At 41.2% G+C, this 15,725-nt stretch overlaps 1 protein-coding gene across 1 annotated transcript in view; it reads right to left on the bottom strand.

Annotated features, from left to right (window-relative positions):
- Nucleotides 1-1,608: 1,608 nt before the first annotated feature.
- Nucleotides 1,609-15,725, bottom strand: part of DDX21 (DExD-box helicase 21) — a 24,903-nt gene continuing 10,786 nt past the window's right edge. Inside the window, exons 7-14 of the mRNA XM_034663586.1 lie at nucleotides 14,470-14,619; nucleotides 13,921-14,082; nucleotides 12,613-12,732; nucleotides 10,839-10,912; nucleotides 9,072-9,231; nucleotides 7,756-7,890; nucleotides 4,713-4,757; nucleotides 1,609-4,177 (exon numbers count right to left, since the gene is read on the bottom strand). Coding sequence (XP_034519477.1) covers nucleotides 3,881-4,177; nucleotides 4,713-4,757; nucleotides 7,756-7,890; nucleotides 9,072-9,231; nucleotides 10,839-10,912; nucleotides 12,613-12,732; nucleotides 13,921-14,082; nucleotides 14,470-14,619 — 1,143 coding nt within the window. The 3' untranslated portion in view covers nucleotides 1,609-3,880. The remainder of the gene's footprint in view (nucleotides 4,178-4,712; nucleotides 4,758-7,755; nucleotides 7,891-9,071; nucleotides 9,232-10,838; nucleotides 10,913-12,612; nucleotides 12,733-13,920; nucleotides 14,083-14,469; nucleotides 14,620-15,725) is intronic.

Raw genomic sequence — 15,725 nt, 5'->3', positions numbered from 1 at the left:
AGCATCCAGCTCCTCACTCAGTGGGGAGTCTCCTCCAGGATTCTCTCACTGCCCCTCACCCTGCTCTCTGTCAATAAATAAATAAATAAATGGAAAGAATCAAAACACTTATCTGCTTTTTCTGTAGGAATAGTATTCAGGTACCAAGTGTTAAGACAAGTTTCCTTCTTTAGAGGTATTCCAGCTAATGAATAAAAAAGAAATGATAGAGTATCACCATTTTGCAAGAACCCTAATGCAATTATACAGGTAGACAGTAATGATCTTTTGCTGCTAATATCAAAGGACAGAGGGACAACTGGACATTATGTACCCTTCTAGATCTGATTATCAATTTACATTAAATACAGGGGGGAAAGGAGCTTGTTAAATGACAGATGGAGATGCAGCAGCAAAATGCAGAAGTAGCAGAATCTACAGGACAACTGGCCTGGCTTCTTCACAAAATAAGTTGCAAGGCAGGAATTCCTCTTCTAGAGGGAAATTTGCCAATATATAATAAAACTACATATAAAATAAAATTCTGAAACTACGTATGCACTTACCTTGTGACCCAGCCATATATTTCCAGGAATATACCCTGAAGATATACCTCCAACAGTATGAAAAGACATATACACAAGGTTCCCACTCTAGCATTGTTAACAGCAAAATACTGGAAACAATCTACGTGCCCATACATTACAAGTAAGAAAACGGTTGAATCAACTGCGGTGCTCCACACAATGGAGTCCGATGCAGTCAGGAAACAAAGAGTTAAGTCTTCTATGAACTGACGTGGAGTAATTTGCAGGACATGCCATTAAGGAACAAAAGCAAAGTGTAAAGAAGTGTCTATGGGATAACATCCTTCATGCTGATACCCTGGTTTTGACCCTTGTTCTATGGTTATGTAAAATGTTACCATTGGGGGAAATAGAATTATTCTAAGGAATCAGTGAAATTAAATGTCTGTCCTTTCAGTGTCAATGTTCCTCAGGATTGCTTCCTAAGCTGTCCCAGGGAGCTCTTATGCATTTACAGGTGATATACAAGGACATTCATTCTAGAGTTACTTATAATAGTGAAAAACTATAACTAACATGGCCATCTAGAGTCCTGGTTAAATATCTAGTGGCATACCCATACCATGAGGTCCCATGTAGTCATCAGAAATGTTGTAACATCGGGGCGCCTGGGTGGCTCAGTCGTTAAGCATCTGCCTTCAGCCCAGGGTGTGATCCCAGAGTCCTGGGATCGAGCCCTGCATCAGGCTCTTCCACTGGGAGCCTGCTTCTTCCTCTCCTACTACCCCTGCTTGTGTTCCCTCTCTCGCTGGCTGTCTGTCAAATAAATAAATAAAATCTTTAAAAAAAAAAATGTTGTAAGATCAGTACTTACAGAAAAGTGTGCGCACGTGGAGAAGGAAAAAGCAATTCATAAAACTGAATGATTCAAATTTTATAAATGAATTCTTGGAAGAGATGCTCACAAAAAAGGTTAGATATGGAGTGACTGTTAACTTACTTTTTCTCCTGTTTGGATTTTTACACTCATAATTTAATAACCCTTAAAATAAAAATTTCAAGCTGGTCTCAATTTTAGGAAAACAGTCACCAAAAACACAAATAGGAAATACTAATATCTTTATTCTGACATAAAGCAGTATTTTATACATTAACTCAGTTTTACAGAAAAAGCGTTTTATGTACAATTGTAAAGAAACTGCTGCACAGATAGCTCCAATGTAAAAATGGATTGTATTTTAAAAGTTCATTGAGTTTGATACACTGGAAAATATTTTCTCTGTAGAAAATAGTAAAAACCACAGTTCCCAGGCTAGCCTAACAAGCCCATTAAAATCAAGTAATAGCTGGATTATCTATTTATAAATATGGTGTGGATTCCAGGATCCAGGAGAAAGTTCAGCTTCATTTATTGAAACAGCCATGTTTCTTTGAAATTAAGTTGTGTAAAGTAAAATTCCCATTAATCTTCTACATACTCTTGATTTCTGCCTGATTATTTTTCTGTAGGTTAATCCACAGGTACCATGTCCTAAAGGATGGGTACTGTGTCCTTTCAATCTGCTTGATAAGGTATCCATTCCTATCCAAACCGTGAAATATTTTGGTTGTTATTAAAATATGCTCAGTACTTGAGCAAAACCGGAATCTAGTAACTTATAATCTACACAGCACAAGAGCTGTCACAGTCATCAACTTCTCCTGAATCCCTGTGGCTTGCTGGGAAGCCATGAGGAGTGGGAGGAAAAGTGGTAAAATTGACAAGTGGATCAAAAAAGAAAAGCCAAGAGAATTTCGGAAAACAGAGAAACATCCAGGACTGAAGGACAGAACTGAAGTCCAAACAGAGTAAGGACACATTGCCTCAAGCATCAAAGAGCTGAGCTGGCTATCTGAACACCTTACTGCAAGGTCATAGAGTTAGATAAAAAGACCTGATCCAGTGAGAGAAACCAGGGCTTAGAAACTAGATTTCAATTGTTCAAATATAATCAGATGAAAACATGTATTTTAACTTCTCCTATCAGTTTATTCCCTGATATTCCCCGTACAGAATTTCTAGGAATTAAGGCAAGAAAACAATGCCATTCTTAAGCTCCTGCCCTGTGCAGAAGTTTGGAGGGAAATAATATTTGAGAAAAAGAGTTCCCTGGCCAGGGGCTATATTAAGCTCTTCAGTTCCCTCAAAGCACAAACTTAAAATAACCATATAGAGACTGTCCTAAAAGGAAGTCTCTAGGCAGCTAAAACCTTTCAATGGAATAGCAGTATTACACAAACAGATCCTATATGGTGGCTGTAGGAGTTAGGCCTCTGAGAAACCACAATGATCATTCTACCTAGAACCTCAGTTTACCCACTACAAGTTAATAATGACCTGCTGTGTTACCACGAAAAGAATGCTTTATCATGCATCTTCACTTGCTCCTCTCTTTGCTCTCAGAGATGCAGGTTTCCTTCTCACATGTGAAAAATATTCTGTGGGTTTCCTGACTCTTGTCAGCAATGCAAATCTCTGCCCCCCACTCCCTTAACTCCTTCTTGGTAAACAATGTTAATCTTCCAGTAGGAAGTGGAGTACGTTATCATCAAGCACCTATTACTATTCAGCCTCCTAACTTAACAAAGAAAGTTCTGGGGCCGTCTTATACATTTGGAATTCCTTAAAGACACTTGCTTTTTATTAAAATACTTTTTATATATAGATCAATAAAACCTGTGAAGAATTCACCGAAGCATGAATCACCTTACAGTAAGAAGTTAAAAATGTATCAGAATGTACATAACGATGGCTAATCTAGAAAATGTCTCCCAGCAAATGTATCACCGTCCTCCAAACCTAGAGCACAGGCTGCCATGAAATGCATGACCTCCCAGCGAAGTTTGAAACCTTGCCTCAAAACGTGGCTCAGTACTAATTCTCCGAAGACATGTTACAGGACCACGTGAGTCACTGTTAGGCAGGCAGCTGACGAGTGCCAATAACAGAGCCAAGCCCGGGCTGTGCAGAGCGCCTCTCCAGAGACTGCTGCCTTCCCCACAGGTATTCGGGGAAGGACACTATTTAAGCATAGACAGGTCAACTTAAAAAGTATGGGCAAATACATGCTTGATTTTTATCTTAAAATCTACAGACAATGTATCAGAATAAAAATGTAATGAATTCATACATCTTTTCAAAAGAGAAACCTGATTACAGAAGTCCCAATCATTACAAGTGATTATCACATCAGATGAAATAATTTCCACTAAGCTTATCTCTCTGAAGCAGACGGGGACAAGGCACATGGTCAGGAAGGAAACACATGTGCTTTTCACCTTGTAGGAAAATCAGTGTTCAGTTCCACGCTGCTGCATAAATCCTCTACTTCAAATTACTGTCCGAATGCTTTACTGAAACTCCGCTTCTGGCCTTTGTTTTGGGATCTGTTACTTTTGTTGCCACCTCCTGATCGCTGTCCTCTGAAGCCTCGATTTCCTTCCCGCTGTCCCCTGAAGCTTCTGTTTCCTTCCCGCTGTCCTCTAAAGCGACTGCCTTCCCGCTGTCCCCGGAAGCCTCGACTGCCTTCCCGCTGTCCCCGGAAGCCTCGAAATCCTTCCCGCGGTCCTTCCAGCTCTGGCTGCTCCGTGGCCACAGAGAGCTGCCAGCGCCGTGAATCATGCCATTTTTCCTGCAAAGAGATGGTTTCATTTTTACCTGCTCTGATTTTTACTGAATTCAGTTTTAAAAAGCACGAGAAAGATCATTTTTTTGCTTTTTCTCTAAAGAAAAACCTGATTAATAACCTAAGTATTTAAAAAGGTTATTGGTTAGAAATAATGGTCCAAAAGCCAGTCATGGCAGTGTTTTCACTATAAGAGGTACCCTCATCACTGTATCATTTATTCAATTCAATTATACAGAGTATCCACAGCTATCAGGTAGTAAAACATGCAAATATACCACATATAAACCCATTTCTCAAAGCAGTACTGAATGAAGATACAGCAATTTAAAAAGGGAAAGAGGAGGGAGAGAATCTTAAGCAGACTCTGAGCTGAACACAGACCCCGAGGCGGAGCTCGACCCCATGACCTCAAGATCATGCATGACCCAAGCCCAATTCAAATACCAGATGCTCAACAAACCGAACCACCCAGATGCCCCAGGAATGAACATTTTATAATTCAAATATATTAGCTTCAAAATCCACAAGACAAAAATACCTGTATTTCTGTTACTGCTGCAGTAGGGACATCAAAGCAAACACCCTAGAAATCAAAACAAATGCAAGTTAACCCAGACTTTCACCAGAAATGAATGTGTTCATTAAGTGATATTCCAAAAGACCAGGTATTACATTAAAAATCAGAAAACAAAGACTCCAGGTGTTAATGTTTGATAAACTTTAGACCAAGATCAATACGTTATACCTCCCAAAGGCACGACAGCAAAAACCCAAGGAGATCGGAGACTCAAATATCCTCAAAAAAAAAGAAAGAAAGAAAAAAAAAAAAAGAAGGGACTCAAAATGATTCAGAACTGACTAGAGATCATTCTTGGCTATCACATGTTGCTAATTCCTCAGTAGCTATTAGCTACGTTCTAGAGCTGAGGAAACAGAGAGGAGGCTGACTTGTTGCTGGCCCCCAGCTCATAAGCAGAGCAGGTTTTTAAAAATCTGGTCAGTATGGCTCCAAAACCAATGGTCTACATTAAAATATACTGCTTACCATAAGAAAAAGTGTCTTCAGGATGACCTAACTAAAAGTAGAAAAATAAATGATTTTTTTAAAATAAAGATTTTATTTACTTATTGGACAGAGAAAGAGAGAGAGAACACAAGTAGGTAAAGCAGCAGGCAGAGGGAGAAGCAGACTCCCTGCTGAGCAGGGAGCCCAATGCGGGACTAGAGTCTAGGACCCTGTGATCATGACCTGAGCTGAAGGCAGACACTCAACCAACTGAGCCACCCAGGTGCTCCTAAATGATTTTTTTTTTTTTAAAAAGAGAGGGAGGGAGGGGGGAATGGGAGGAGAGAGAGAGAGAATCTTAAGCAGGCTCCACACCCAGCATGGAGCCTGATGCGGGGCTTGATCTCATGACTCTGATATTATGATTGGAGCTGAAATCAAAAGTCGGACTGAGACACCCAGGCGCCCCAAAATAAATGATCTTCTATTGTTACTTTTCTAGTTTTTCACAATTCATCCTGCTATAAAAAAGTTTTTTAAAAATTAGGAGTGCCTAATTAGGGTGGCTCAGTCAGTTAGGTGTCTGCCTTCAACTCAGGTCATGATCCTGGGGTCCTGAGATCGAGCCCCATATCAGGCTCCCTGCTCAGTGGGGAGTCTGCTTCTCCCTTTCCCTCTGCCCCTCCCCCAATCATGCTCTCTTGCTCAAAAGAAAAAAAAATCTTAAAAAAAAAAAAACCAAACACTTTACAGGACAGTAGCAGTACCATCACCTCCAATTAAGGAGATCCTATTTCTTTGTCTCCACAAACGTAGTTGAACTACCCCTGCCACTGACACAGGCACTTCTCTCCCCTGGCTGCCTTTAATTAAAACATCTTATGAGGAACACCTCATTTCCACCCAATTCACAGAATTATAACCACAGGTAGCATCAGGTACTGATGATTTTACAGTTAGTGGCAATCTTCATTCACATATATTTTTTAAAGTTTATTTATTTATAATCTCTATACCCAACATGGGGCTTGAATTCATGACCCAGATCAAGAGTCACGTGCTCTACCAACTGAGCCAGCCAGGCACCCCCTCACTGACATATTTACTAAGTACTTAACACCAGGCACTCCCTGGAGTATAAAGACTACCAGAATCTAGTTTTTGCCCATGAGCACATCACAGTGCTCCTGAGGCTCTCAGTCAGTAGGCAAGCACAGCAAGATAAAATTTAACTGAATAAAGGCATGCCCTAAGAACTCTGAAGTCCAGATAAAGATGCCCCCAACTCTCGTGTATGGCCAGTGAAGCTTCGCAGGGAGACTTAAGGCCAAGAAAGTCATAAAGGATAATGTGGGGGAAAGAAAGACTATAAACAGTGGGTTGAGCATGCGTTTAGGATGACAGAAAGCAAGGTGCGCTTGGCAGTGCTGGAGTGGAGGGTACTGGCAGCAAGGACGCAGAGATGAAGCTGGTTAGGGGAGCAGCTCGTGAAGACTCCTATTCTCCGTGTGAAACCTGAGACTTTAACCCATACAGTATGTGGAGTTGCTTAAGAAGATGAACACAGACATGCAGCTAGTTGACGATAAACCTGATCTGGGTCACTAGGCCAGTGGTTCCCAAAATACAGTCCACATGCCCCTGGAAACCTGAGATCTTTTGGGGAGGTTCTGCAAAGTCAAAACTCTTCATAACAATACTAAAAGGTTAGGTGTCCTTTCCACTCTCATTCTCTCGTAAGCACACAGTGGAGTTTCCCAGACACTGCATTACATGTCATGGTATCACTGCTCTGATGGCTAATGGAACGATATGCTTAGGTTTTAGAGCTCCACTTTTTAAATTTCTTTCTTTTTTTTTTTTTTAAGATTTTATTTATTTATTTGACAGAGAGAGAGACAGCCAGGGAGAGAGGGAACACAGGCAGGGGGAGTGGGAGAGGGAGAAGCAGGCTCCCAGCAGAGGAGCCTTATATGGGGCTCGATCCCGGGACTCCAGGATCACACCCTGAGCCGAAGGCAGACGCTTAGCAACTGAGCCACCCAGGCGCTCCTGAATTTCTGATAAGGTAAACGTTAATAGATATAACCCACATAAACAAAAGCTTTTGGTATCCCCAACATTTATTAAGAACGTAACGGGGTCAGGAGACCAAAATGTTTGAGAACTGCGGTGCTTGTGCTTACCATTACTGAGAGCAGGACACGGAAGAAAGAGCACCAGGTTCGGAAGGCAAGGTTTTAAATTTCAAGTCTGAATTAAAGATTTTGAATTCAATTTTGAATAATTTCCAGTTGCTTAATAACCCCATCTGGGTAGAAATTGTCAGGGAAGCAGCCGGATATTCACGTCCGGCACTGCATGCATAATTCAGGGTAGAGATCCAGATGGGGTAGTTGTCAGTGACTTAGCAGCAACTGAAGGTCATGGATGACATTCCCAGAGAAGACTATACAGAGAGCAGAAAGATGCCGCATCCCCACAGAACAGGGAGAAGCTCCCATTCGGTGCTTTATCATCCACATTAAGCTACTGAACCAAGCAAGGTCACAACAGAGGCCCCGACGTTCCTTACCTGCTTTCCTTTGAGAAAAACCATTCCTTTCACTTTGGAATCAATATCCTCACTCAGCTGCTCTTTAAGTTCTTTCCAAGCGTAACTAATGTTCGGCATTTCAATTGAGCATCGTAAGATCATGGTCACAAAGCCCTTACAGAAGAAAGGGGAACAAAAATTAGTCTCAAAACAAACCTAGCTGGTAAAAAAAAAAAAGTAAAAAATAAAAATATATTACCCTCACGTTTGTAAAATATTTCCAGAAAAGTTCTTCCTAAAAGCCTACATATATCTCCCCTCCACCCCCACATATACAAACAAATCAGTACAAGTAAAACTGGGGGAATCTGAATAAGATGGATGGGTTGTGCCAATGTTCGTACCACCCCAGCTGTGATATTATAGTTTTGCAAAATGTTACCATTCGGGGAAACTGGGGAAGTGTAAAAGGGATCTCTCTGTGTTTTCTCTGTGTTATTTACTATATGTAAATCTACAATTACCTCAAAAATTTCATTAAAAAAAAAGAAAAAAAAACCATATATCTTCCTAAGTTTCTAGGTATACTGGCTGAATGTATCATATGGGTATTGATATCGAGATAACCTAGCCTCGTTTCTCCAAGTGATCTAAGGAGGCTGACAACAATTTGATTTTTCTTTCTAATGTATAAAAATTGGAAAGGAGTAAGAAGCTAAGTTTAGGAAGACAGTGTAGGTTCATAGAGAAGATACTGATATCCAAATTTATGTGTTTATAAGGTTGGGTTTTTTTAGGATTAAAAATATTGGCATGTAGGGGCGCCTGGGTGGCACAGCGGTTAAGCGTCTGCCTTCGGCTCAGGGCATGATCCCGGCGTTATGGGATCGAGCCCCACATCAGGCTCTTCTGCTATGAGCCTGCTTCTTCCTCTCCCATTCCCCCTGCTTGTGTTCCCTCTCTCGCTGGCTGTCTCTATCTCTGTCAAATAAATAAATAAAATCTTAAAAAAAAAAATATTGGCATGTAATTCACATCCCATAACATTCACCGTTTTGAAGTATACAGTTCAGGGATTTTTAGTATATTCACAAGGTTTCAACTATCACCACTATCTAAAATTCCAACACATTTCATTACCCCAAAAAGAAACCACATGCCCATTTGCACTCAATGTCATTCCCCCTCACCCGAGACACTGGAAACTAACGAATCTACCTTCTGTCTTTATGGGATTTGTTTATGTACATCTACCTTCACACAAAAGCTAAAACAACGGAGAAGTCTAACTGAACCTTTTCAAATCCTGCTCACACTCAAAACACCAAGGGTCAAAGTTTGCCAGGAAGCCTTACCGCATCTGAGTTGATCAGAGAGCGCTGGTCTACTGATGTGGCTCCTGAAATATGGGCCAGGGCTGCTGCCAGAGCTTCCACGGCTCCCTTCTCCTCTATCAGTTTCTCTGCTGACTGCTTGAAGTGACTGACGGCAGTGGGAGGCACAGAGTCCAAAAGCCTATGGTGTGATTGAGTGTGTTTGTTAGGAGAAAGGACAGAAGTGGACAGACTGTGTTTTCAAGGCAATAGCATCTCAAGATAAATCAGTAACTTTCAAATCTTTCCACTACCTAACACATCATTTTGATGCAACGTACACATACAATCATCACATTTCTGTAGAAATAAGGCCATTCCTTTGATTATGTCTAACTTGACTTTACTAATAAAAAGTTTCATCCCAAGGAAATAACAAATATCAAGATGTTCGCCACAGTGTTATTTATGATATAGAAAGAGTATAAAACGTGCATCAATATAGACTTGTTAAATAAACCATGAAACAGATACAACGGAAGTCCATGCTGTCACTGAAAGTGATGTTAAATGTCGAACATTTCTTACAAGCATGTGTTACTTTTAGAATCAGAAAACACTACAGCTATTTCCATCCTGAAATAAATGGAAAAAAGACTTCCAAATCAGGTTAAAAATGATATGGACTTTTTATGAGAATACACATTTGTTAGGGTGTCACTATTATCTTGGTGATAATAAATGTCACATCTTCAAAAGGTCATCCAGGACAAGGATGAACAAGGCCACATGAGGCAGCCTCTTTTGGAAAGGCTGCCCCTCTAGAGGACATCTCTTGGCAGCTTCTTTGTCTCTTTTCTCCTTCCTGGCCACCTAATCCCAAATTTCCTTAACTGGTGTCACAGGGAACCCTGTCTGCAGAATACTTAAAGTATGCCGTGCAAAAATAAACTTGAAAATTACTGAATTAAATTATTTTCCTTTGGAGAACTTTCTTGAGCTATAAATATGCTAATATCTAGCATCTCCTCTATTCATAAACTCCCCCATTTCTGTGCCCAGTGCAGAGCCCGATGGGGGGTTTGAACTCATGACCGTGAGATCAAGACCCGAACAAAGATTAAGAGTGGGCTGCTTAATGGACTGAGCCACACAGCACCTTTCCCCCAATTTTTTAAGATAAGCATTACATGTATTTATGATAATTATGGAAAACAACCTAAAAATGATGCTCAGACTCAGTGGTTCTTAAGCAGGGGATGTAGGTCACTACTTGGAAATATTTGGAAAACAGTCAGGACTTTCCAGTTTTCATGATACCAATCCCACACCCCACACCCCCCTGAATACACTGCACAGCCAGAGATGCTAAACAACTAACCATCCTTCAATTTGTAGCCCAATCCCACAAAATAATTCTCCCGTCCCAATGCCAGTGACAAACACTGCTAGTGAATCTAATCCGTGAGCTAGAGATAACTTAAAAAAATAATCAACTCAGTTGATCCCCCAACTACCTATAATCGATCTCCACATGGGAAGCACCCGCACCATATCTAAGATATGGTTCCCTAACTACTTAACTGCTATTAATAGTTTCCTCTGGTGAACAGGATTGCGTAGGAAGGAGTACAGATTAGGATTTTTATTTTGTAAAATTTTACTTCAGCACGTGTATTTTTATAACAAGCAGATCGTAAATCATTTAAAGTAAATAAAATTCCAAAGACCAAATCTCCTTACTGCACAAAGTCAGCCAATAAATGGAACAAGTACTACCACAGGCCACAGCAGTGGTGGGAAACATACCTGATGGCATCTTTGCTGGAAGCTTTTATTATCTCTGTTGCAGAAGGAACCCCTATCCGCTTAAATTTAATTCCCTACAAGAAAATGAGTCATAGTTTAATGTACCATCTGGCCATCAACTGTTTCCCACTGAGATTAAATTCCCTAATTTTTTTATATTACCAAACATACTTATTGCACATTTAGAAGATAAACTTAAAAAACAAAATCTTAGAATGGTTTTAGATTTATAGAAATTTGCAAAGATACCACACAGAGTTCCTGTTGCACTGTGTACTGAGTTTCTCTATTATTACTACTACGGTACATTTGTCAAAGCTAGGAAACCAACACTGCCACATTACTAGTAACTGAATTCCCGAGTTCACTCGAATTTCACTGGTTTTTCTATTAATACCCTTTTTCTGTACCAGTGACACCACAACATTCAGTTATCCTGTGTTCTTGGTCTCTTCTGATCTGTGGCAGTTTCTGCCTTTTCTTGTTTTTCATGACCTTGACAGCTTTAAGGAGTGCTGGTCTTAAGGACTGCTGGTTTTCAGGTATTTTGAAAAATGCTGTCCCTCACTGTGAGGGACAGCCTCAGGTTTTTTGCATGCTTAGACTGCGATTACGGGTTTGGGGGAAGAAAACCAGACCCAAATGCTGTCTCATCACATCATTCTCAAGGCATATGCTTATCCCTGATGTTACCCACAATCACCCTGGGGACGCCTGGGTGACTCAGTCAGTTAAGCGTCTGCCTTCGGCTCAGGTCTTCGAGCCCTACGTCAGGCGCCCTGCTCAGTGGGGAGCCTGCTTCTCCTTCTCCCTGCCGCTCCCCCGCTCTCTCTCCCTCTGTCAAGTAAATAAATAAAAATCTTAAAAAAAAAAAAAAGTTAGACAAATATTTCTACAGAGAAGTTAAAAGAAGCTTTACAACAAAACAAGACAAAATGATCACCCTGGCCGGGGAGTGCTTGCCTTCTTTCTGCACTGTAAAGTGCCCCCCTCTTTCTCCTTAAGCAAGTCACCAAGTACAGTCAGTTCAAGGGGAAGAGGAGAGATTAATCTGTCAGAAAAATCAGTCTCCTCTCTCCCATTTTTTTAAATTTTTTTTAAAGATTTTATTTATTTATTTGACAGAGATAGAGACAGCCAGCGAGAGAGGGAACACAAGCAGGGGGAGTGGGAGAGGAAGAAGCAGGCTCATAGCAGAGGAGCCTGATGTGGGGCTCGATCCCAGAACGCTGGGATCACGCCCTGAGCCGAAGGCAGGCGCTTAACCGCTGTGCCACCCAGGCGCCCCATCCCATTTTTTTTTTAAAGATTCATTTATTTGAGAGAGTGTGAGGGGGAGAAGCAGGAGGGGGGAGAGGGAGAGAGAATCCTAAAGCAGACACCCTGCTGAGCCCAACTTAACCGACTGAGCCATCCAAATGCCCATATGCTTTTGGTTTTTTGGCAATGCCTATAACCCCCTAATCTAGATTTAAAACATCTGGGATGTGTTCATGTTATCATTGTCTGAAAGCTGTCGTTCAAAGATAAACATTAGCCCATGTAATTATAAATATGAGAAAATAAAACTGCTGCTTTCAAATGCAAACTTATTTCAAAGTGGGCTTTATATTGTAGGACAATGCATAAAACAACATGTATCTAACAAGTTTTCAGTTATGGCCACATGCTAGAAATAAACACAATTTAAAGTTAATACAAATTGAATTAAAAAAGCAAAGATTGACTTTAGAATTCAACATTTACTAAATGAAGGCTAAGAAAATAGTTTTACCGCTTTTTGTTCCACTTGTGCTAACTGATACTCTTCCTTGTGCTGATAAAAACAGATGCAAATCCCCGTCCTTCCAGCTCTACCCGTCCTCCCAGAACGATGAATGTAGGACTCCACATCCTATTAAAATAAAATACATGAGTGACACTGAACAAAAAGAGACAAAAGACCTAAGTGGTCTATGCAGAGGAAAGTGTGGAGGTTACGTTACATACCCAGAGTGTGAGGTTCCCCAGCATTTCTAAAATAAAGAACTATAAAAATTTTTAAAAATCTCTAGAATAGTGGTCCCTATCCTATGGACAAATCTGCAAAAAGCATCATCTAAATAGTGCTGTGCTACAGAACCACATACGTAATTTCAACCTTCAATTTTCTAGTAACCCGCTAAAAGGTTGAATTAATGATATATCTTATTTAATTCAATATATCTAAAGTTGTATCACCTCAATATGCTATCTACAGGAAACAGCTTATCACTGAGATATTTTACATGTTTTATAAGTCTTCAAAATCCAGTGTACATAATAAGAAGTTTAAAAAAAAAAAAGACCCAATGTGTACTTTATATTTAGAGCACACAGGTCAATTCAGACTATTTCCAGTGCTTGACAGCTACACGTGGCTTGGCTGTCGTATCGGAAAGCCCAGTTCCACAGGCTCCTTCAGACAGCATCTACGTCATACATCAACTGGACTGCTTTTATAAGAACTGGTGTCTCCATAGTAACCAGGTCATTTCTTCTATCACTGTGAACAACCTTTGAATCCTGAGGGATTTGCCAATTTGTGGGGGTCATCACGTTAGAAGTGACGGGAACAGAACAGGCTCCTTCAGACCAACATTTATTTATACAAAGCGCCGTCCACACCACATAACCTACGGTTCAGGGCCCTCCCTCAGAGTTCCCATCACCCACAAACCCAGGCAGTTTTAACCCCAGAGACTATTAACTACTGGCCTTGTTTTCCCTTCCCTATCCTCTAGCTCATGAGTTTATCCTACCCCCACCTTGCCTAAGTCCCACCCATCTTCAAAGTCCACTCCACAGCACTCCCGGCACAAGCCTACCAAAACTCCCTCCAACCAGAAACGATCCTTCCAAACTGCGGCCACTGACCACACTTCCACTCAATGGTCAGTTCTGAGGGAAGGACCTCAGAAGAGATTTGTTTTTAAAATCACCCGTAGCATCCTAGTACTCAAGAGATAGCTATTACTAACCACATGAAAGTAAACGATACAACCTCCCATCTGTTTTAGTACCCAAAAAACAATAAAATAAAACCACAGTACAGAACGCTTACCTTTGGCGGAGAACTCTGTACAACCAGATCAACCTCAGGGATGTCTAACCCACGAGCAGCAACGTTGGTTGCAACCAAAACTCCAAAATCACCATTTCTAAATCCCTTCAGAGTGATTTCTCTCTGCTTCTGAGGAATGTCTCCATGTAATGACTGGGCATCCTGCCAAAGAAATGAACTGGCCTAAGAATACCAGATCCAACAATACAGGTACTTTTAGCATCACACATCAGGCCTGCAAAGATATTTGTATTTTGGTGATATTTCCACTGAAAATAAAGCAAAAGGGAAAACATGTGCCTTACATGGACAAACCTCAAATTTTTCCCCACTCCTTGGCCATTAAATCAATGTCCAGCTATACTTACTAGGTGCAGAACACCAGACAAGAGTGATCACACCTACTCTGTCAGTGTAGACTTGGGTTTGAGCCACCCTTCCCTCACCTGTGAGAGGACACTGACAGATCAGGTGAGCTCTAACATGTAAATGGGGTCTATCAGTTCAAAGAGGCTTCCTCCCCAAAGGAAAGGGAGGGAGAGGACCAACCTGCTTTATGGACACGTTCTGTGACAACTCCTGGGCTTCTTTCTTGGTTTCGCAGAAGATGATAGTGCGCCCGTGAAAACCACTATACACTCGGATCACATCCCCAATAACTGCTGCCCTTTGAGTCCAGTGGCACTTAATAGCCAGATGCTAGAAGGAAAAAAAATCTATTTAGTAAAGCCCACCTGGAACCTGAAATCATCTGCTCACACTACTGGTGCTAGAAATAACTGTGTAAGGCTGGCGAGAGCAGACGACTGCTGGCACTGTGCAGAGCGAAAAACAAACAAACAAACAACCTAAGCCATTAAAGCAAAGAGCCATCTCTCTCTCTCTCAAACAAATAAGTCTTTTTTAAAAAGGGGGACGGGGCACCTTTAAGCGTCCAACTCTTGGTTTTGGCTCAGGTCTTGATCTCAGGGTTGTGAGATCGAGCTCCGCATTGGGCTCAGCCCTCAGCAGAGAGTCTGCTCAAGATTCTCTCTCCCTCTGCCCACCACCCCCCGTCCCCCACGCTCTCTCTAAAATAAACAAATAAATCTTGAAAAAAAAAGAAAAAGAAAAGATAAAGCAGAGTGCTGTTCCTCTTTCTCTGGTTCCTCTATTTTCTTTCTTTGTTTCTTTTTTAAAGTAGGCTCCCAAGGCACCTGGGTGGCCCAGTGAGTTGAGCGTCTGCCTTCGGCTTGGGTCATGATCCCAGGGTCCTGGGATTGAACCCCACATCGGGCTCCCTGCTCAGCGAAGAGTCTGCTTCTCCCTCTCCCTCTGCCGCTCCCCCTGCTCTTGCTCGCACTCTCGCTCTCTCTCAAATAAATAAATAAAATCTTTTTTTTTAAATGTTTTATTTATTTATTTGAGGCGCCTGGGTGGCACAGTCATTAAGCGTATGCCTTCGGCTCAGGGCGTGATCCCAGCGTTCTGGGATCGAGCCCCACAACAGGCTCCTCCGCTAGGAGCCTGCTTCTTCCTCTCCCACTCCCCCTGCTTGTGTTCCCTCTCTCGCTGGCTGTCTCTCTCTGTGTCAAATAAATAGATAAAATCTTTTTTTTAAAAAGATTTTATTNGATAAAATCTTTTTTTTAAAAAGATTTTATTTATTTATTTATTTATTTGATTTTATTTATTTATTAAATAGATAAAAAAAATTTTTTAAAGATTTTATTTATTTATTTATTTGACACAGAGAGAGACAGCCAGCGAGAGAGGGAACACAAGCAGGGGGAGTGGGAGAGGAAGAAGCAGGCTCCTAGCGGAGG

The sequence above is a fragment of the Ailuropoda melanoleuca genome, chromosome 6 (assembly GCF_002007445.2).
Source record: "Ailuropoda melanoleuca isolate Jingjing chromosome 6, ASM200744v2, whole genome shotgun sequence".
Taxonomy (NCBI): Eukaryota; Metazoa; Chordata; class Mammalia; order Carnivora; family Ursidae; genus Ailuropoda; species Ailuropoda melanoleuca.
This window is presented reverse-complemented; position numbering and strand designations above follow the sequence as displayed.